General features: G+C 46.0%; 1 protein-coding gene across 1 annotated transcript in view; it reads right to left on the bottom strand.

The window, feature by feature from the left end:
* Positions 1 to 1,642: 1,642 nt before the first annotated feature.
* Positions 1,643 to 23,911, bottom strand: part of LOC309543477 (CD209 antigen-like protein C) — a gene marked incomplete at its 5' end in the record, with an annotated part of 41,369 nt that continues 19,100 nt past the window's right edge. Inside the window, 4 exons of the mRNA XM_082275957.1 lie at positions 1,643 to 1,950; positions 8,178 to 8,287; positions 12,128 to 12,276; positions 14,477 to 14,518. Of these exons, the coding sequence (XP_082132083.1) occupies positions 1,812 to 1,950; positions 8,178 to 8,287; positions 12,128 to 12,276; positions 14,477 to 14,518 (440 nt within the window). The 3' untranslated portion in view covers positions 1,643 to 1,811. The remainder of the gene's footprint in view (positions 1,951 to 8,177; positions 8,288 to 12,127; positions 12,277 to 14,476; positions 14,519 to 23,911) is intronic.

Raw genomic sequence — 23,911 nt, 5'->3', positions numbered from 1 at the left:
GCATTCCCAAATTGACATCTGTATCAGATCCTCATCTAGGATCCACCAAATTATTGTATTTATTTATTTATTTTAAACTATGGCGCATGTCCTCCTAGGCATTGAACATTCAGGTAAACTTGCACATAAAAAAATTAGCGAATCACAGCTTTTCTTACACTTTATTTATCAGCGATCAGTGAAACATGGTATAATATATGGGGATATGGGAGGAGAGAGCAAAGTTACCGAGAGATGAACTCATTCGTGTGCTGCTTCCCCTTTCACTGTCCAGTCACACAATGTACTTGGGAGGGGCACCTGAAAGTGGAAGTGAAACTGTAGCAGAGAATGATCAAGTCTCCTCCCCCACCAGGAATGATTATATTTCATTCTGAAAGTTCAAGTGAAACTGTAGCAGAGAATGATCAAGACTCCTCCCCCATAGGAATGGCTGTATTTCATCCTGAAACTGGAAGCGAAACTGCAGCAGAGAATAATCAATTCTCCTCCCCCTCCAGGAAGTCTCCTCCCCCACCAGGAATGGCTGTATTTCATCCTGAAAGTGGAAGCGAAACTGTAGCAGAGAATGATCAAGTCTCCTCCCCCACCAGGAATCATTGTACTTCATCCTGAAAGTGGAGGCGAAACTGCAGCAGAGAATGATCAAGTCTCCTCCCCCACAAGAAGTCTCCTCCCCCACCAGGAATGGCTGTATTTTATCCTTAAATGGAGGCTAAACTTCAGCAGGGAATGATCAAGGCAAGGAAACCAGACCACACGGGAATGCAGGTATGAAGCAGTTTATTGGAAGAAACAACAATAATAATAATAATAATAATCGCACAGCAACAGTGAGGAAATGAGAGCAGGAGCAAGTCACGGTCAAGTCCAGGGGTGGGTAGTAATCCAAGCCGGGGTCGGATCTAGAAGTGGGTCATCTGCCAAAGCAAGGTCAAGAGTCAGAAGAGTCGTCAGCCAAGCCAGGTCATGCATGGAGGAACACAGAGAACAGAAGACTGCTAGCAGAGATGCACCTTGGAGCACAAACACAAGGACAATGATAGCAACCCAGCAGGTGATATATATAATCAGGTGTATGACATCATCACTGTGCGACGCCCAGGCAGCAGGAAGTGATGATGCAATCACAGTCTATAAGAGGCAGCAGTCTGCACATATCCAAGATGGCTGCCAACAGGAGGGCAAGGTAAAACCTTGACACCTCCCCTACCAGGAAGTCCCCTCCCCCATTTAGGAATTGCTGTATTTCATCTGTGTATTTATTTGCCACCTTGAATGGGCCTACAAACCTTGTTGTGCAAAATTATCTTGAATATGCCAAATACTTACCCGAGCTCTATAAAAACCAAAGGGGTCTACTTATAACAAATTTGTATAGCAAATTTGCTGTGTGAATGTCCAAGTATTTGCATAGCTGTCATGAATAATCACCGTAGTTTGCTCAATATATGTATTTCCTATGCTCGTAAACACCATCTAGTGGCCATAATTTAGTATATTCCCAAAATACTTCAATCAGAAAAATACCACATTATGGCCACTAGATGGAGCTGTTGATTACAGGAAAAAAACATATATATGGCAAATTATGGAGATTATTCATGACAGCTAACAGACAATGGCATAGTGAATTATATAGAGACCTCATAGTGTATGGGTTCAATCAATGGAAATAAAATATAGAGCAAAAGACAATGGTTTCCCTCAACCTAACCTCCTAGTACTGTCATGGAACTCCTGGGAAAGCATGGAAGCAGATATCATAGAGAGAAGACAGAGAAGGGAGGTCACAGTATACAGAGCGTATCTCAGCACCTCGACAGAGCTTTACATATGTAATGTTTCTTAATGTCACACGGGACATCATTCAATGACCGAACGTTTTTTCTAATCTCTGTGCAGTTTTCATGGCCTTTTTCGTTGTTGGGTTCCCCTTCATCCCATGCACTGCAAAATGAAAAATAAAAAACGATAATGTCAGATAGTTTCACTTTTGGGCCTCCTTCACACCGCCATTTTCATGCAGCCACCAGATTCCAGCGGCAAGAACAAAGCAAATTCTTGCAGCTGGAATGACCGGGGGAAGCGGATAGCAGAGGACGCTCAAGCTCAAAGATATAACAATAATACTTCTGCCGTAAGGTGCGGGATCAATCATTTTGAGGACTTTCTCTCTACACTCCAGGCAACTCCAGAACCCAGTGTGACAGTTCGAGGCCCTGCTACTGTGAACATGTAGGAGAATATGATACGGCATTCACACGGCATTCACATTGTGACAGAGCGAGGCCCTGCCACTGTGAAAATGTAGGAGAATATGACAAGCCATTCACATGGAATTCACATTGTGACAGTGCGAGGGCTTGCCACTGTGAAAATGTAGGAGAATATGAAACGGAATTCACACGGCATTTACATTGTGATAGAGTGAGGGTCTGCCACTGTGAAAATGTAGGAGAATATGAAACAGCATTCACATTAAGGGCTTTTGCATACCTCCCAACCCCCCTAATTCACCAGGACCCCCTAGGATTTTCAACCATGTCCCGGGGTCCCGGAATGCCCATGGCATGTGTGGGGACGCACGTCATGAGCTACACTGTCTTTGGAACATCGGCATCTCTCTCCAGCTGCCTCTGACACACAGACAGTGCAGAGCGGAGTGCACTGAACCCACCCTGCCAGGACTGGCTGATCTGAGGTCTGTAATGATTTCTATGTACACTAAACTTGCCAAGGAGGGAGGCATGGGGAAGAGGGTGGGGTGGGGGGGTGGAGCTGGGATGGGATCAGGGGGAAGCAAGGAGTCGGGATGGACTCAGGGGAATGTATGGAGCTGGGATGGGATCAGAGTGAATAGATTGAGATGGAATGGGATTGGGGGATGGATAGAGTTATGATGGGATCGGTGGATGGATGGAGTTTGGATTGTATCAGGGGAAGGATAGAGTTCTAATTGGATTGGGATCAGGGGGGTGGAAAGAGTTGTGATGGGATCGGGGGATGGATGGAGCTGGAATGGGATCGGGGAATAGATGGAGTTGGGATGGGTTCAAGAGACTAGATGGGGCTGGGATTGGATCAGGGTGGTGGATGGAGCCGGGATGGAATCCGGGTGATGAATAGAGGCAGGATGGGATCGGGGTGGTGGATGGAGCTGGCATGGGATCTGGGTGGCAGATAGATCCGGGATGGAATTTGGGGAATAGATGGAGCTGGAATGGGATCAGGGGAATGGAGGGATTTCAGATGAGATTGTGGAATGGATGGAGCTGGGATGGCATCAGAGGGAATACATGGGGCCGGAATGGGATCAGGGGAATGGATGGAGCTGGAACGGGATCAGAGGAATACATGGAGCCAGGATGGGATGGGGGAAATGAATAGAGTTGGGATGAAATTTGTGGAATAGATTAACACGGGATGGGATTGGGGTGGTGGATGGAGTCGGGATGGGATCAGGGGAACAGATGGTGCCGAGATGGAATCACGGGGCATGGATGGAATCGGAGGAATGGATGGAGCTGTAATGGGATCAGAGGAATAGATGAAGCTGGGATGGAATCTGGGGAATGGATGGAGCGGGAATGGGATCAAGGGAATAGATGGAACTGGGATGGGATCGGAGGAATAGATGAAGCTGGGATAGGATCGGGGGAATAAATGGAGCTGGAATGAGATTGGGGGAATGGATGGAGTTGGGATGGAATTGGGGGAATGGATGGAGAAAGGATGGGATCAGGGTGGTGGATGGAGCCAGAATGGGATCAGTGGAATAGATGGATCTGGGATGGGATTGGGGGAATGGATGGAGCCAGGATTGGATCAGGGTGGTGGATGGAGCTGGGATGGTATGGAGGGAATAGATGAAGCTGGGATGGGATAGGGTGGTGGATAGAGCCAGATGAAATCAGGGAATAGATGGAGCTGGGATGGGATTGGGGAGGTTGATGGAGCCAGGATGAGATTGATTGTCACCACAAAGGATACCATTGGATCACTCATAGTGGACTTGATAGAGTGCACCTCTGGAGAGTGCAATATTTCTCTGATCACGGGAAAACGCCATCAGCACTTTATTAAGCAATAATTGTATGTATCTGCTTAGTAACAGTCGCTATATTTTCACTTTGTTTTTTTTACAGTTATACCTATTGTGTTTACTTCTGCACACTCAGCACTTTATATCATTGCATACAGATGGCTACTGTATACATATTTTCAGTTGCATTTATATTCACTCATTTTGGTGTGCACGATTTGTTATCATTATTATATGTGCCCGATTTGCACCTTATTTTCATTATTGTGAATATTACTTTTAACCTATAATTTTTTATTTGTTCACATTTATAATATTTGGCACTATTGCACTTTGTATTTATTGCACACATTTTCTGGATTTATTTATCTCCTGTACTATGTCCACACACTCTCTGACCATTTCTTGCATCTGTTTGATAGGATCAAGTGATAGGAGGCTGATTGTTAAACTTTTTGGTATACACATATTGCGATTGTGGTGTAGGATCTGGGCCTGCTGTTCCTCCATCCCTCTTACTTTCCTTCCTTTTCTCTCCTTCCCTCCCTAGCACTTTTTGTTTTCTTTCTCTCTCCCTCCATCCCTTTCTCTCTCTCTCTCTCTCTCTCTCTTCTCTCTCTCTCTCTTTTCCTTCTCCTTCCATCCTTCCTTCAGCTCAGACTCTATTTAACCACACCCATTTAAGTAACGCCCACTATTTAGCATAGTTTAAACCATGCCTATTTTTTACTGCATTACTCCTCTACATCTCGGCCACACCTCCAATTTAATGCCCCACCCTTAATTAAAATAAGGCTCCACCTACAGACAAAAAAGTGTCCCTATAAGTTTTTTTCAGAATGTTGGCAACTATGCCTTTCCTTCAGAACGCATGCGCTAGTGACGTCACTGGCTGCATGTACAGTAAATATCTCCTAAACAGTGCATGTTTATGAGATATTTACAGTAACTATAGGTAAGTCTTATTATAGGCTTAACTATAGGTACAAGTCAGAGATGGGCATTTACTCCCACTTTAAGCTTAAGGATAGCTTAGGGCTCCAAGTTTGGAGACAGCTCCAATATTGGAGTGAGAAGGTATTATCTAGGGGTCAGAGGAGCCCCAGCCAGGTGTCAAGAGACAGAGGATCTCACCAGGGGTCAGGGGATCCTCAGCCAGTGGTCAAGAGGAAGAGGGTCTCACCCAGTGGTCAGAGGAGCCCCAGCCAGGGGTAAAGAGACACAGGGTCTCTCCCAGGGGTCAGAGGAGCCCCAGCCAGGGGTCAAGAGACACAGGGTCTCACCAGTGGTAAGAGGTGCCCCAGCCAGGAATCAAAAGACAGAGGGTCTCACCCAGGGGTCAGAGGAGCCCCAGTCAGAAGTTGGGGGACAGAGGATCTCACCAGGGGTCAGAGGAGCCCCAGCCAGGAGTCAGGGGACAGAAGGTCTCACCAGTAGTCAGTGGAGCCCCAGCTAGGAGTCAAGAGACAGGGGGTCTCATCCAGGTGTCAGATGAGCCCCAGTCAGGGGTCAAGAGACACAGGGCCTCATAAGTGGTCAGAAGAGCCCCAGCCAGGAGTCAAGAGACAGAGGGTCTCACCCAGGTGTCAGAGGAGCCCCAGTCAGGAGTCAAGAGACAAAGGGTCTCACTAGTGGTCAGAAGAGTCCCAGCCAGGAGTCAAAAAGACAGATGGTCCTACCCAGGGGTCAGAGGAGCCCCAGCCAGAAATCAGGGGACAGAAGGTCTCACCCAGTGGTCAGAGATGCCACAGCCAGGAGGCAGGATGTCTCAATCCAGGATTTGGGGGACAGAAGGTCTCACCAGGGGTCAGAGATGCCCAAGCCAGGAGTTGGGGGACAAAGGATCTCACCAGGGGTCAGAGGAGCCCCAGCCAGGAGTCAAGAGACAGAGGGTCTCACCTGTGATCAGAGGAGCCTCAGCCAGGAGTCAAGAGACAGAGGGTCTCACCCAGGGGTCAGAGGAGCCCCAGCCAGGAGTCAAGAGACACAGGGTTTCACTAGTGGTCAGAGGAGACCCAACCAGGAGTCAAAAGACAGAGGGTTTCACCCAGAGGTCAGTGGAGCCCCAGCCAGGAGACATGAGGTCTCATTCAAGGAGTCAAGTCGGTTCCTATCGGGGATCAGGAGAACCCCAATCCAGAGGCCAGGAGTGGACTGTGCAGTAGGGCTATGCGACTAAAGGCTAAGTGAGCCAAAAGAACCAGGAGAGCTGGGCAACACAGTCAGAGGGACTAGTGAGAATAGCAGTGGTAATGCTAACAAGGGAGCCAGGTGGCTCAGCATTTTCAGTTGTTTGTTCATGTTGTTGCATAGGCAATGTGGGCATGGGTGGTGTCACTGAATGGAAAAAAATATTCCTGTGTCGGCGGTGTCACTGAATGGAAAAAAAATATGCTAGTGTTGGTGGTGTCACTTAACGAAAAAAAAAAATTACTGGTGTTGGTGGTGTTGCTAAAAGGAAAAATGGTGGGGTATCAGTGGGGAAAATGTCGCTGCATTGGTTAGATCACTAGAAGGAAACAAAATGTCCCTGCCTCAGTGGTGTCACAGGAAGGAAGAAAATGTCCCTGCATCAGTCGTGTTGCTAAGAGCAAACACGGTGCTGCATTAGTCTCTTTTGAGAAAAAAGACACTCTGTGTCCGTGGACAGTCTGTGGAGAACTCACAAGTGCATATTGGACAAGATGCTGGGCACAGGAGCACATACTGTGCAGGGTTCAGGAGTGTGTAATGCACAGGGTGTAGGGTTCAGGAGTGTGTATTGCACGGGGTGCAGAGTTCAGGAGTATGTATTGCACAGGGTGCAGGGTTCAGGAGTGTGTATTGCACAGGGTGCAGGGTTCAGGAGTGTGTATTGCACAGGGTTCAGGAGTGTGTACTGCACAGAGTGCAGGGTTCAGGAGTGTGTATTGCACAGGATGCAGGGTTCAGGAGTGTGTATTGCACCCAGTGTAGGGGTCAGAAGGGTGTATTTCACAGGGTATAGGACTCAGGAGTGTGTATTGCACAGGGTGTAGAGTTCAGGAGTGTGTATTGCACAGGATGCAGGGTTCAGGAGTGTGTATTTCACAGGATCCAGGGTTCAGGAGTGTGTTGCACAGGGTGTAGAGTTCATGAGTGTGTATTGCAATGGGTGCAGGACATAGGAGTGTGTATTGCACAGGGTGCAGGACTCATGAGTGTGTATTGCACAGGGTGCAGAAATCAGGAGTGTGTATTGTACAGGATGCAAAACTCAGGAGTGTATTTGCACAGGATTCAGGGTTCAGGAGTGTGCATTGCACAGGTTGCAGGAATCAGGAGTGTATATTGTACAGGATGCAAAACTCAGGAGTGTATATTGCACAGGATTCAGGGTTCCGGAGTGTGTATTGCACAGGGTGCAGGACTCAGGAGTGTGTATTGCACAAGGGCCAGGTCTCAGGAGTGTATATTGCTCAGGGTGTAGGGTTCAGGAGTGTGTATTGCACAGGATGCAGGGTTCAGGAGTGTGTATTGCACAGTGTGCAGGACTCAGGAGTGTGTATTGCACAAGGACCAGGTCTCAGGAGTGTATATTGCTCAGGGTGTAGGGTGTAGGGTTCAGGAGTGTGTATTGCACAGGATGCAGGACTCAGGAGTGTGTATTGCACAGGATGCAGGACTCAGGAGTGTGTATTGCTCAGGGTTAGGGTTACTCTTCACAGCCAGTTTCCATTAGTTAAGATGCCGGCACTAGGAGACCTGAAGCTCAGTGAGGAACAGGCTCCAGTGAGGACAGCACTGGACTCCTGGACAGATAAGTGTCCTTATATTTAAAGTCTGCAGCTACATTATTTGTAGCTGCTGAATTTAATTTTTTTTGGGGGGTGACTGAAGCTCCTCTTAAAGCTGCAAAGACAGCGGATGATGATATACACATATCTGTAGCAAAAATGTTCCCCCCTTTTGATCTTGGTGGGCAGTACCACCCTAGAAATGCGACTTATTTGACTAAGTAGGGACTCACCATGACATTATGCCTCCTAGGATAAATTTTCAGAGGGCTAACACTAGTGTAAACAAGCCCGTAGTGGGATGGGGACGTAGAGTGGTTATACTTTGTTTCTTATTTCTTACCGACTGATTCCCCTTAATGGCAGGATGTACTCACCTGAATGTGAGAGGGGTCCCATCTACCCACAGCCAGCGACTGCTGTTCTGGATGTCCCGTCGCAGTCCTATCCAGTATCTTTCTCCTTCCAGGAAGGGCAGCAAGAAATCCTAGATTAGCGATGAAAAATGAATTAGCAGAAATGTTACACTGGAAGAAACATTGTCACAGTTTTACATTGGTAGGTTAAAGTAGAAGGATCACACAAGCCCCCTCCCAAAAAAAAATTAGAGAGTAGAGTTTTTTTTTTTAGCATTTCTCTGTCACGTCTCTAATAAAAGCCCTGCACACACCTATACAATTAGTGTGTTGGTTGTCCACAAAACCTGGATCCAGGATTAGAGACTTCTTCCAGGATTGGAGACTTTGTCCCACCCAAGTCTCTATGAAGCCTTCAGGCCCCAGGACGCAAACCAGGTTGTACTAACCTCTAAGGAAACTTCAGTTTCCACCATGTAAAAAGAGTACCTTGAAGCCCCTCAACCTTCCTGAATGAGAACCCTGGGTGACACAAAAGCCCTTTCCACACCATGACAGGGCAAAGCACATATACACAGGGCTGGGACATTGCTGGGCATGAGGAGCAGCTGCCCTGGGCACTGCGCTCAGTTACGAGACAAGGTCATCCAGTCCCCAGGGCAAACATGGCAAACTACGCCCCCCCCCCCCCCATCCCAGGTTGAAATGAGGCACATGTCAGGGAGGAAGTGGCATGTGGTGCCGCAGTGATGAGTGGTTGTGGTTAAATTATGATGGCCGGGCATGGGGCAAACTGCCTCAACCGCTACACCCTTTAGCGGCAGAGGGAGTGCCTGGGGAAGTACACATGTTGGGGCTGTCATGTTTTGCTTCACTGCTGCAACATGAATTATACTCCTTGTTGAACTTGACCCATTGAAGTGATAAAAAAAATCACATAGTGTCTCAAAAGTGAAAAATCTGGGGTCTGTTTAGAGTCCCAATATTTCATCAAAGCCCCCCAACAGGGCAGTTAAAAATGAAAAAAAAAAAAAAAATATATAGCATCTCACAAAAGTAAGCACACCCCATCACGTTTTTGTAAATATTTTATTCTATCTTTTCATGTGACAACACTGAAGAAATGACACTTTGCTACAATGTAAAGTAGTGAGTGTACAGCTTGTATAACAGTGTAAATTTGCTGTCCCCTCAAAATAACTCAACACACAGCCATTAATGTCTAAACCGCTGGCAACAAAAGTGAGTACACCCCTAAGTGACAATGTCCAATTTGGCCACAAAGTGTCAATATTTTGTGTGGCCACCATTCATTTCCAGCACTGCCTTAACCCTCTTGGGCATGGAGTTAACCAGAGCTTCATAGGTTGCCACTGGAGTCCTCTTCCACTCCTCCATGACACCATCACCAAGTGGATGGATGTTAGAGACCTTGCGCTCCTCCACCTTCCGTTTGAGGATGCCCCACAGATGCTCAATAGGGTTTAGGTCTGGAGACATGCTTGGCCAGTCCATCACCTTTACCCTCAGCTTTTTTAGCAAGACAGTGGTCGTCTTGGAGGTGTGTTTGGGGTTGTTATCATGTTGGAATACTGCCCTGTGGCCCAGTCTCCGAAGGGAGGGGATCATGCTCTGCTTCAGTATGTCACAGTACATGTTGGCATTCATGGTTCCCTCAATGAACTGTAGCTCCCCAGTGCCGACAGCACTCATGCAGCCCCAGACCATGACACTCCCACCACCATGCTTGACTGTAGGCAAGACACACTTGGCTCCTCACCTGGTTGCCGCCACACACGCTTTACAATATTGAACCAAATAAGTTTATCTTGGTCTCATCAGACCACAGGACATGGTTCCAGTAATCCATGTCCTTAGTCTGCTGTCACTCCTGTCAGGCAGGAGAAGCAGTGGAAGCACCCAGTGCGCCCCCCTCATCACAGATTTAGATACCGCCCAGGGCAGTTGCCCCCCCTCCCCCTGCCCACCCCTTGTACTGGCCGTGTCTGTGCTATCATGTAAGGTGAAGGGGCAGTAGGGGGTAAGAATTCCTAGGAGTGGTACTTTAAGGGGACTTATGTTGGAAGAAGGATGGGGGGAACAGGATTTATGCTAGGAGCGGGGATTTGTTAGGGTTGTACTAGAAGGGGTGATATGGTAGAGGGGATTGTGCTTTTTTTTTTGGAGGGGGGGCCGATTTGTGCTGGAAGGGATTATTGAAGGGTATGTGTGCTAGGAGGGGGGGGGGGGCGATGTGGCCTTGGAGGGGATATTTGAGGGATAGAGGATTTGTGCTAGGAGAAGTGAATTGTTTTTGGGGGGAAGGGGGCAAACACATTTGTGTGTGGGGTATTTGTGGACAAGGATGGCAAATATTTGTGCTGGGGGGGGGTTCAGCAATGGGTTATGTATGCTTAGGGAGTAAGCATTCAGATTAGTGCTCAATATTTTTTTTTTTTTGGGGGGGGGGATTTTTTCTTACACATCTTGGGGAGGGGGGGGGGCAGTTTGGCATGTTTGCCCTGGGTTCTAGATTACCTTGTACCAACACTGCATTCAGCTAGCAGGTGGGATCTCCAAGCATCAGCAGCCTAGAAGCTCTCACAAAAGACCCCTCCCCCCCCTCACACTGAGCCTTGAGCATTGGGCATTGAGAACAGTTGCAGGGTGTCTGCGGTGCTTTCCCATCTTCTTGAATGGATCACGTTTGGTGGCAGTTGCCACAGACAACAGCAAGTGAATACCCACACCTGCTGCTTTTGCAGCCTAAGTTGGGAGGTCCTAAAAACACAGCTCAAACATGCATTGTTAGAACCCCACCAACCGCAAATCTCAATAAATCATTTACTTTGGGGTCTTTCAAATACGCAGAAAACAGGATAGAAAACTGCAGTTTTTAAACTTGTAAAAAAATTGGCAAAAAGTTGTATTTTCCCCCTAAATGTTTTAATATGTCACTGTAACTACTTTGCAACACATAAAGAGAACATGTCACCTATCAAGGATCACTGCACCCAGAGCTCAGACAGTTACCAATTCATGGCTTCTCGCCCTTTTGGCTAAGATCATGTGTAGTATCTGTTCTTACCAGTGATCTAGTTGAGGTTCTGTACTGTCCTTCTGACCTGACCAAGGTTGGAGTGGTGGCTATGAATCTCTACTTGGGGCTTGGAAGGTTAGTACCTACTGGAACAGAAACCGGGTCGCCCACAGGCAGTTGGGGCATGAGAGAATTTCCTTCGGGAAAGCTGGAAGAGCCCATTACCTCCTGGTTTGAACATTCTACCTTGTCTGGCCATGGGCTGGGAAGGCAGAAGATCTGCGGTGTCTGTGCCCCCTGGAAGTGGTTGCCCTAGGGGTGCTCCTAGTATCACTTGGATGTGGGACCCTACTGTGTGAAAAGGCACATAGTCTCAATCAATAAACGCCTCCCTTTTGCATCCTTTTAGGGATAGGCCCTTTGGCTAAGTCTGGGGGCAATTTTTGTCTACCAGGCCTCAGGGCCTAGCCAGTGCACAATCGGCACAGCCACTTTTATGTTTTCTATTTATTTTTTCTCCCACTGTTTGTCACTACTTTTGTGTGTGTTTTTCTCATGGATGAAGGGTGTGAATCCTTGGGCTTGAACTGATGTCTAGGAGGAGGATGTGTGGCCCTCAGGTTCCTTCCTCCCCTGCTCCTGGAGGGGTCTCTCTTCATGAAAGCCCCTCGACCAAGTATTTGATGATTGGCTTTGGCTGACCTAGAAGAACGGGATCTGCCAGGCCTTCTGGCTAGGCAGACCATTGTAAAAATGCCTTGCGCTGGAGGGTATCAGGGTAGAGATTCTACTCCTTCGGGGGGTTGATTAAAGCACACCCTTAAGTGAACTTTGTGTTTCACATGCACGTTTTTTGTTCACTTGCGGGTTTTTTCAATTCTAGGTTTTGCACCACCGTGGAAAAAGAAAAGAAAAAAAAAGAAGAAGTTACCAATTCATCCTTGTTCTTCAGGATCAGAAGAATGCTGTATTTCTTAGTACATTCCTCACGGCTCCTCTCCCAAGTTTCCAAAGTTTGGTGTAAATAGTAGCATTTGGAGCCAAGTGGTATCCAGCCTGTGGGGCAGCAGGAACTGTTTCCTGGGGGGAGAATGGACAACCTTGAAATTTACAGAAGCTTGAAGCCCAACTCCGGAAAATCTGAAACGTATTCCTTGCAGTGGAGAATCACTTTTACTAGCCCAATCCTTTCTGCAGATGGTTAGTGTCCTCACCAACACTTTCTGCAGATAGCACTCCCAATGCTCCGGCAGTGGACTGTCCTTTGGCATACTCGTGTCTATTAGAAGGAAGTGGAAACTACATCACCCTTGATGACATCAGAGGACCTTAGACTACTGGAGAATGTGGGGGGAAAGACACTGTGTGGACCAGTCTAGCAACACGGAGGAGCTGAGGCTCAGTAAGTGAATCCACCTTAACCAGTTCAAGACCAGGCGTTTGCTTTGGCACGTGAGCACGGAGGGACGGCGCTTTACTTTTTATTTTTTCTTATTTTTTTTATTTTTTTTTTTTTTTTTACACTGTCCCTTTCTTTAAAAAAAAAAAATAATAATTTGATCACTTTTATTGCTGTGACAAGGAATGTACACATCCCTTGTGACAGTAATAGGCAGTGACAGGTACTCTTTATTGAGGGATCTGGGTTCTATAAGACCCCCAAACCCCTCCTCTACACTTCAAAGTATTCAAAATGGCAAGATCAGCGTTTTTGAATACTTTGGATTTTTTAAAACTGGGGCAGTTGGCTGCCGAGTAAACTGGAAGTTATGTTGTGATGTCACTTCCTGGTAACTACATCGGAGACCCGATGGGATGGGAGACCCAGGCATCACCCCAGTACAACCACTTCAGTAAAAGACGTACAGGTACGAGATTTTGCGTGAAGTGGTTAAATCTACTTTTTCATGCCCCTGAACCTAAACTAGCGGGTAACCCTTGCCCTTGCTTCACTTCAGCAGGGCAAAGGACAGAAGTCAGCAGAGCAGAGGATGGGAGGTCAGAAGGGGAGTGTACAAGAATTGGTAAGGCAGTGTACTGGGGTCAGCAGGGCGGAGGACAGGAGTCAGCAGGGTGGAGGACAGGGGCTAGCAGGATGAAGGACGGGGGTCAGCAGGGCAGAGGACAGGGGTCAGCTGGAGGAGAGCAGGGGTTGGTAGGGAGGACAGGGGTCAGCAGAACCAAGGATAGGGGTCAGCAGGACAGTGTACAGGGGTCAACTGAGCCAAGGACTGGGGTCAGCAGGGTGGAGGTAAAGGGTCACTACTGGCAGGGCAGTAAACAGGAGTCACAGCTGACAAGAAAGAGGAAACGTGTCACCGCTGGCAGGGCACTAAGCAAAGTTCTTTCTCCCATCCCTGCACAGTACACTGAGCACAGGTATCAAGATCTCCTCCTCCCCACACAGCACATGCTGTAGCTGAAATCTGATTGCCAGCTACTATCTGCACAGTGAATGGCTGGCTACTGCAGCTGAGTTGCCATTACGACCAGGGAATTTCACAGGTCAGAAATTCAACACAGTAATCATCTACGCACTGTGCAGATCATAGTTGTGTGTAAGGGAATCAGATTTCAGCTACAGTGTGTGCTGTGTGGGGGAGCAGATCTTAGTAACTGTGCTCAGTCTGTGTATAATACAGGGATGGGAAATGGCCAGCACAGCATCAGGAGTGGTGGGGGCTTTGGGTGGGCACAACGGCACCCTAGATCTGGTAATGGCACATGGGGTGATTAGTGTATGCTCAGGCACACCCATCACACACCATACGCACACTTATGGTTGGCTGATAAATTTCTCAAAATTATATGTAGGATCTTCCTTACATTACCTCCTCCACAGAATTATGTATGCAGGATCTCCTTCCACTACTCTCCTCCTCCACAGAATTATGTATGCAGGGTCTCCTTCCGTTACCTCCTCCCCCACAGAACTATGTATGCAGGATCTCTTTCCACTACCTCCTCCTCCACAGATTTATGTATGCAGGATCTCCTTCCACTACCCTCCTCCTTCACAGAATTATGTATGCAGGATCTCCTTCCACTAACTCCTCCTCCACAGAATTATGTGTGTGCAGGATCTCCTTCCACTACCTCCTCCTCCACAGAATTATGTATGCAGGATCTCCTTCTACTACTCTCCTCCTCCACAGAATTATGTATGCAGGGTCTCCTTCCGTTACCTCCTCCCCCACTGAATAATGTATGCAGGATCTCCTTCCACTATCTCCTCCTCCACAGAAATATGTATGCAGGATCTTCAAAATTTTATACTCACCGGTATCCTTCAGATGTGACATTTCTTCTTGTATGCTTTTGTCTGAAAAGGAAATGGAAAACATATTAGTGAATTTCCTTGATGTTAAAAGTATTCACATGTGTGAATATTGCTTAACCACTTACGGACCGCCCACCGTGTATTTATGTCCGTACTTTGATGTTCAATACCAGGGAATATGGCAGCAGATAGCTGCCATAACCCTGGTATTTTCTTAAATGGCGGGCGGTCCGCTTCATCATAAGGGTGGTCCCAACGGCAGATTCGTCCCAGTGCTGAGACAAGGTAATCTAGCACCCAGGGCAAAGAAGAATAGAATAGAATAAATTAATACAATAGACTATAAAATAAAATAATAGAATAGTATAGAATAGATACATTATTAGAATATACTACAAAATAAAAGCATAGAATAGAATAGAAAATTAAAAGAACAGAATACAAAATAATAGAATTTTCTAGAATATATGGTATAATACAAAATTGCAACGCTACAGAAAACATAGAATGTGTAAAGTGCAATAGTAAAAAAAGTCCCAAGTGCAGCTCAAATAAATTAAATGTCCCCCCCCCAAAAAAAAAAAAAAAACAAGAATAGCTGAATCAGCATCTACTGAAATGTATGCCCGTCTTCCATATCACCATTAGAGATGGGCAAACATTTCGAGCCAAGCAAAAGTTCGGCCCAAACATTGTCTGTTCGCTCGTTCAAACACCGGAATTTTCAGGGCGCACAGGGGAATGTTCGCCCGTCAAACACCCCACAATGCACTGCACAGTGCATTCTAGGGACCTAATTGGATAAAGTAATGCACCTGACTGCTGGTCAGGTGCAAGGCTTTGCCCAATCAGAGCACAGTCAGAGCCATGATTGGACAAAGTCATAATGACCACCAGTAGCCCCTAAGCATTTGAGGGGCTATTCATTGAGTCAGGCTAAAAGATACCATGCAGTGCTTCAGCTGGTCTGTCTAGAGGACAGGAGCCACACCGGAGTAGATATTATTTCAGCTCTGCAGGGGCAGGCCCAGAGGTGGGTCATGCCATGGAAGCTTGAGCCAGAAATGGTGGTGTGCGATTATGGCACAAACCTTCTGACAGCCCTTTAACAGGGAAAGTTGACAGATGTGCCATGCCTGGCACATGTCCTCAATTTGGTAGTGCGGCATTTCTTGAACAGGTACCCAGGGTTGCAAGATCTGTAGCCATTTCAGGCAGCCATACGCAGCCAGTTCTCAGCTGGCTGAAATTCAGTGGGAATTCCACCTGCCCGTAAACCACCTGATTTGTGACATCTCCACCAGGTGGAACTCAACTTTAGAAATGCTGCAGCAGCTGCACATGCAGCAGAGAAACATCAGTGAGTACCTGTGTGAGTATGGCAGAAGGAGAGGCTCCGGCCGGCTTGATTTTTTTCCCCACGCCAATGGCTGCAGATAAAGGATGCATGTACTGTACTGTCACCATTTCAGGAGGCCATAAGGATGGTGAGCCATGGCAATGCATGCATCTTGTGTTCCTACTGGAGCAGACTCTGCATGGCATTACAGACAGGGCACTCAAGGCAGAGCAGGAGGCGGAAGAAAAGGGCTTCCTTTTCTCTTAAGGCCCGCTTTATGCAGTCACCATTTTTGCGATGCCACAGAACACACAAAAGAGGAGAGATAGGAGGAGAAGACAGAGGATTATGACAGTTTTGGAAGCCATGAAGCAGAGGAAGACATGCGTCAAACCTTAAGAGATGGTTTTCAGTCCCCAGAAACCTTGGGTGTAGTTTGTGGCTGGGGGGAAGCAGTTCCAGATAATAGAATCCTCAGTGACCCCGAGGACTCTTCTCATGCCTCCACAAACTTGTGATGCATGGGCTCCCTTATTCTTCACAGTCTGTGAAAGGAACCGAGAATTCGTGGCAAAAAGGAGAAGGTTCAATATTGGTTGGCAACCCTACTTGACCACCGTTACAAGGGGAAAGTCTTGGAACTCATCCTGCCCTTGCAGAGGAAGCACAGGATAAAATAGCTTGAGGACACCTAAAGAGGGGCTTATGTAACACCTTTTCAGTCTCTGGCAGGTTACAGTCTTATCGAAAAGCTAGTTTTGAGGCTTCTGTTGGTCAAAGGAGAAGCAGTGGAGAAGGGGGCCACCTAAGTAATGCAACTAAAACATTTTATAGTCCTTGCCGCCCAGGGCTGTCAGCTTCCACATCCCATCGGCAGCGCCTGCATCATATGGTGGAAGATTATCTAGAGGCGAAAACAGACATGGAGAGCTTTCCACTTTCCACTGGGTTACTGGGTCATTAGAATAGACCACTGGCCGGGACTTGCCCAGTATACAACTGAACTGCTGGGTTGGTCAGCACCCAGCGTGCTCTCTGAATGGGCATTTAGTGCTGCTGGAGGTTTTGTGACAGATAAAAGCGTGTGTCTGTCCACAGACTCCATTGACCGGCTGACATTTGTCAAAATGAATCAGTCCTGGATTAGCAGCAGCTTTTTTGGGATCTGGAATCTCTAAAAGACTGTTTAGGCTGTCTAGCTTTGTGTTGGTTTTATCTTAACCCTCCTCTTGTGTTAGGGTCAAAACTGACCCGTTTTCAGGTTTTGAATGTCTATAAGTATCACATAAATTTGTTTATTGCATCAAGATTTTTTTACTTTGTCAGGAACCTCTATTTAAACAATGTAATAGAAAAATAATCCTTTTCACTAAATTATAAAATACTGTGGTGAAAATTAAGACGTTTATGGTGTTAGGGTCAATTCTGACCCAGTTATAATATAGGATTTTAGGACACTAATAAGTTCCAAAACTGAAATCATAAACACTCTCTCTGCTTAGTAACAGTGACAGCCAATCTCCTCTCAACCCTGTGAGCTGTAGTTAGGGAGGGGCCTATCTCTTTTCCTGCTTGTCTGCTTCTCTAAATAAAGTGAAGAAACATAGGACAAATTCATTTCAGAGTTGCTGACTTTATTTTACCATTTTTTAAATTTGACAATGAGAGGTATGCTATCAAAAGAAAGGTCTAGGGGTCACACCAAAAATATTAAAACCAATCTTTTCAAGGATAAAGAAGCCTAACAAGGTAACCAAGAGGTAAGAAACAAATTTGATGATAAATAATTATTCAGAGGGTATTTTATGGCTGATTTAAAACATGGGTCAAAACTGACCCTAACATCATGGATAGTAAAGGAATTCTAACATAAGAGGAGGGTTAAAGTAATTTTTTGGTATAGGTTTGACAGGTGCATATAATTAATTTTTTTCTTTTACAGCAAGGCCAATTCTTGCTTTAATCAAATGTACCTCTATAGGGTACAATCTGAAGGTACCACCAACACCCAAAGACCAATTTTTCCACACCTGGTTGACAGGGGCATATACCTTTTTTTTTTTTTTTTTTTTTTACAGAAAGGACAATTCTTGCTTTCATCCAGAGTACCTCTAGCCATTTCCTGCTCTCTCCAGCGGTGTATTCTCGGACATTCTGCGAGGACATTTTTTCTTCCTTTCACTGGTCTGTAGATCACCGGCAGCTTCAGCGGCAGAATAAGTTTGCCACTAAACCCAAAACCATTCCTTAATGGTTTTACTAGTAAGCCAGTAATGGTGAAACTGAAGTGAGGTATGGAATACAAGGGATACCTGGTCTCATTGGATGCCTACATGAACATGCATTTCGCCAATACAGAAGAGTATATTTATAGGGCATTGTCTGGACATCTTGGAGAAGTTCTAATAGGGAGTAATAATGTATTTTATATACGAAGAGTAGAAGAAGATATTGAGATGAGAAAATAAAGCAATTTCCAAATTAGTTTATAAATTTATTTTGAAACTTCTCTTTTGAGGTTATTGTTGGACATTGTTTTTGTATATTTTGTTAAGAAAAATATTTTTTTCAAAAGTATCTCTATATGGTGTGTGAAGTCACCACGGGCACCCAAAGCCCAATTTTTCCGCACCAGTTACTTATATCCATAGTCTGTAAAATAGACACCAGGCTTTATTTAAGAAGGGTTTTTTTTTTTTTTTTTTTTTATCTTGGCCTGAGTGTGTTATAATTTGGCTTCTTCACATAAAGATTGCTCACTATAGTGCAAAAATGTGTTATTTCCAACCAAAGTCTGTCAAAGGGACACTAGAATTTATCCAAAAAATCTCTAATCTTGTTCCGAGTGGACTAAATACAGACTGGCTCCCCAAGCTGTTGTTTACAAAATAAAGAAAGCTTGCTGGGAAAATCAATTTAAATGTCATTTTTTTTCTCTATACTCTGTATATGTTTTGCTTCAGCAGGTTCTATACATGGTTACAGGCAGACTAAGGGGAGCCCCCAGGCATTATAGTGAAAGGAATTTTTAATTTTATTGTTTCACTTGAGCATCATTGCTCCTTTTAAAAATGATCTTTAAAAAAAAAAAAATGTTTTTCCATTGATACATGTCCCCCAGGGCAGTAGCGAGGCCCCCATACCCTTTTTAAGGTCAATAACTTGCATATAAGCCTTCAAAATGGCAACTTTTGATTTTTCAAGTTCGGATCTGTGACAGTACTCACTGTCACTGGGAATGAAAGACAGACAATGTGCTAATATCATCAGCTCAATCACCTGTCTTCCAGACATTGTTGAATATGCTGATATACTAACCTGTTATCTACAATGGGTTCTGTATTTACACCTATTGTTTGTGTATTGTATTGCAGGAGCTCGAGGACGGCCGTCTGCTACTTAATTGCCTCAGGTTGATTGAATCACTGTCTTCTATTAGTTGCTGAGTGGAAATGTACTGTCTGTGATGGTTGTGTTGGTTGTTCTTTAGATATGTTAATTCTATTTCTGTATACAATTTCATCTGCATAGGATAATGTAGTCAGACAACCCCTGACCTGTGTGTAGTAATTTGAACAGGAGGGGGATGTGCTCATGTGTGTATAAATTGAGCGTGAAACTGTTAAATAAAGGAGAAGGTTCCAAAACTTGTACAAGCTAAGTTGTTGGCTAGCTTTGTATGAGGGTGGCTGGGAAAATTTGGTATATATGTTCATGACTTGGAGGAAGCCGTATACTGACGGAACACCACAAGTACAGTGTGGGTCGGCGGTTCCGTTACAGGGTGCCATAGACTTTAATAGAGTTTGTGGTTTGGGTCCGAACTTTTGTGATGTTCGAGAGTTGGGAGGTGTTCTGCCCAACTCTAATACCCATTAAAGTGCTTCAAAAGACACCAAGAATGTTGTGAACTCTCCTTTACCAAGTGAGCAAATTAAACACTCATCAAATTGGCTGCAAAATTATAAACAGCATGAACGCTCATTCCACTGTGCAAGAGATGATAAGCCTCAGGTCTTCCTGGCATCCAAGATTCATATAGATCTCCACTGGTCAAAAACAATCCTTCTGTATCCTCCGCTCCTGGGCTTACATCCATTCAGGGCGTTCGTATAAGCTCACCGTATACCATAGATAAATGTATAATTCATAGTTCAGTATTTGTTAAAATAAACGACTGATTACAAGCAGTGCTGGGACAAGGCAATTCAGTGCCCAGGGTGAGGATGTCAAACTGCCCCCCCCACCCCCAAGATGTATAAGTATTATGTGCCAGCAAAAATCACCCCCCCCCCAAAAAAAAAAAAAAAACTAATCAAGCACTTCTCTGCACGTTAACCCCCTTAGTTTATACTCCCTTTGCAAGCCAAAACTCCCCCTACTCCCAGTAAAAATCCCCCTCCTAGCATAAATCTTTGACCCCATTGCAGTCTCTCCTCCTAGCAGAAAGCCCCTCCCCCAAGTCCCCCCTCCCCAGTTTCCCCACCCATGAGTACAAACCCTCCCCCAGCACAAATCCACCCAAAATCCCCTTCTAACACTAATCCTCTCCCCCTAAAACAAAATGTTCCCTTCTTAGCACAAAGCCCCCAGCACAAATGCCCACAAATCCTGATTCCTATAAGAAATCCTCATGAGCACAATGAGGAGAAATCCCCTCTTCAGTCCCCCCTCTTAGCACATATCCCCCTAAACCTTTCACTAATCCTCTTTTCCTCCCCTGAGCACACTCTTAGACTGAGCACAGACCTCAGATGCAGTGCAGCAGTGGCTGGGTGAAACCCCACCAGGCCTCCCCTAAGCTTGGCAAATTCAAGTTTAAGAGGTGCCTAGAGAAAGTGGACTTAACAGTTCTGCTAGGCAGCCGGCGAGAGATGCCCACTACTACATGGGATCGTGGCAGGGAATACCTGTCAGATCAGGACTTTACAGGTTTGAAAACCCCACACAGTCCTGATCTGACAGTCCTGATGCATAAGCAATCAGCAGCAGCAGGACTCACGCTTAGCTGACCGGAGTAGTGATGCTGCTGTCACTACTCCTGTCAGTTTGCAGTGGCCATAACTCTAGACGTGGTGCCCCCCAACCACACATGATACCGGCACCGCAGCAGCCGCCCTTTACCCCCCCCCATTGTTGCGGTCCTAACTACAAGAATCAGAATGGTATATAACAGTGGTCCTCAACCCTGGTCCTCAGGGCCCATTAACAGGCCAGGTTTGCAAGATAACTGAAATACATCCCAGGTGATATAATTTGCTGCTCAGTGATTGCAGTATTCTTGTCTGCATCTCCCCAAGGTAATACTTAAAATCTGACCTGTTAGTGGGCCCTGAGGCCTGGAGTTGAGGACCACTGATATATAAAAACTAGGCAAAAGGGCGAAAAATGCCGCCGTGCACTCGCATTCCTTGCCGCCACACCACAGAATCAATGTGGCAGGGTGACGTCACGCGCGTAACTCAGTTAGCACATTTAATTTCTTTGAGCTGCACTTGGTTGCACAATTGCCAAACTGCAAACAGGCTGGAATGGGTAGAATTTGTGGCGAACCCAAAGCTTATCCCTACTCACCTCTGTCTCCAGCTTCCTTTTCCTTTACACCCCCTTCTCCTTGGTGCTAGTCTTTCCAGCCTTGCCACCCTAGGTGGTGACCTCCAAGAACCATAATGGTAAATACAGATACAATAACAAAGTGATCAAAATTGATAAAATATTAATAGAAATACTCACAGTTATGGAACAGGAAGCTTGTTAGGATGACCAAAGTGATGAATGCCAATATTAGGAGGACCCCCAGCATCAGTAACACCCAGTAATATGTGCTCCTAGCAGCCGGAATCTCTACAGACAGAGAGAATAGTGAAAGAGCCTGCATGTATCAGCTGCTATAATAATCCTCCAGAATTCTTATCTCACATGCATTTTATATGACTGTGGAAACTTCTCACTGAACCTCATTCAAGTTGGATTCTGTGCCTCTCCACTCTTCCTCCAGACTCTGGGACTTTGATTTCCCAATGAAATGCAAAATTTTCCACAGTCTGTGATGATATGGGGAGCCATGTCATCTGCTGGTGTTGGTCCACTATGTTTTATCAAGTCCAAAGTCAGCGCAGCCCTCTAGCAGGAAATTATAGAGCACTTCATGCTTCCCTCTGCTGACCAGCTTTATAGAGATGCTGATTTCATTTTCCAGCAGGACTTGGCACCGCCCACATTTCCAAAACTACCAATACCTGGTCACATGATCATGGTATCACTGTGCTTGATTAGCCAGCAAACTCGCCTGACCTAAACCACATAGAGAATCTGTGGGGTATTGTCAATAGGAAGATGAGAGACACCAGACCCAACAATGCAGATAAGCTAAAGGCCGCTATCAAAGCAACCTGAGCTTCCATAACACCTCAGCAGTGCCACAGGCTGATCGCCTCCATGACGCACCACATTGATGCAGCAATTCATGCAAAAGGAGCCCCGACCAAGTATTGAGTGCATACTATACTGTACATGGACAGACTTTTCAGTAAGCCAACATTTCTGTATTAAAAATACTTTTTTTTTATTGGTCTTATATAATATTTACATTTTCTGAGATACTGAACTTTGGGGTGTCACAAGCTGTAAGTAGTGATGGACGAACATCGGACGGAGCGGTTAGCGAACGCAAGTTTGTGGCAGACCCAATTCACTTTAATGGCAGGTGAACATTAAAAACCGCCAGGTCATATTTGCAGCCACAAAATACTTACTAGCTGTGCACACGGGACACATAAATATGTATTTTTTTTTTTTTTCTAAATCAGCCAGAACTGACAGCAGCAAGTAAATACATGTCAAATACATACAGGGTCCATTTGCACGTCTGTAAAATGGGTCCGCATCATCCTTTCCACAATTTAGAACAATTTTACAAACCCATTGATTTTCAATGCCTGAAAGTCTGAGTCTGAAAAATTAGGCATTCACAGGATAAAGAAGCAAGTCAGGCCCCAAAAATTAGCCAACGGGCGTTCAACCTGACAGAAAAGAATGTTGTCTTCTGTGGCTGGAGGTACATTAGGCATTCACAGGATACAGAAGTAAGTGTCGGCCAGTACAGGCCCCAAAAATTGGCCAACAGGCGTTCACCTGACAGAAAAGAACTTTGTATTCTGTGGCTGGAGGTTGCTGTGTGGAGCAGGGACAGACTGCATAGTGACAAAAGTCGCTAGCTAATAGGTCCACAAAGTCTTTTGTCAGTGTAGGGAGAGGTTGCTGTGTGGAGCAGGGACAGACTGTAGCAATTAGGCATTCAATGGCCATAAAAGGCCTTTTTATGCCGCTGTATTTACCTAAGACAGGGACCATGAATTGTTATGGGTGGTGGCGAATATTTGTGGTCTGTCATGAGGAATTTGAATCAAACATGGTCTACTGGTCACATGTGTTGAATTTGAGGTAGTCAACACTGTCGTGAGCTAGGCGAGTGTGCTTAACGGTCACGACCCCCCCTGCTGCGCTGAACGTCCTTTCGGACAGGACACTGGACGAGGGGCAAGCCAACAGGTCCATTGCAAATTGTGCAAGCTCTGGCCAGAGGTCAAGCCTGCCCACCCAGTAGTCCAGGGGTTCATCACTTCTCAGAGCATCCACATTGGCCGTTAACCCAATGTAGTCGGACACCTGTCGGTCTATGCGTTCCCTGATGTTGGAGCCTTTGCAGTCAACGCATAAGTCTCCTCCTCACTCCATCCTCCCTCTCCCCTCTCCTCCTCGGCTGACTCCTCCTTTTCCGCTGCTTCCATCTCTTCCGCTACGCCTCCCAAGATCCCCAGAACCTATTCAGCATGCCAGGTGAGACGTTGCCATGCTGTGCTGCGTCTGTTGTGCCTGGAAGCCAAGAGCCACACTGGTCCTGCACTCCTTTCAGCTTTGCATTCACAGGCAGATCAGTGGCTAACACCGCTCAATTTTACAGTTGGTATGGCAAAGTGGTGTGCGACAACAGTGCCAATCTGCTGAGCGTGCAGAAACAGGGCAAAATTACACACGTGCCATGCATGGCACACGTCCTGAACTTGGTCGTGCAGCGATTCATTGTCAAATACCCT

This window comes from Pelophylax lessonae (genome assembly GCF_965119305.1).
Source record: "Pelophylax lessonae genome assembly, contig: HAP1_SCAFFOLD_57, whole genome shotgun sequence".
NCBI classification, from domain to species: Eukaryota; Metazoa; Chordata; class Amphibia; order Anura; family Ranidae; genus Pelophylax; species Pelophylax lessonae.
The sequence above is the reverse complement of the archived record's forward strand: the minus strand, read 5'-3'. Positions and strand labels throughout refer to the sequence as shown.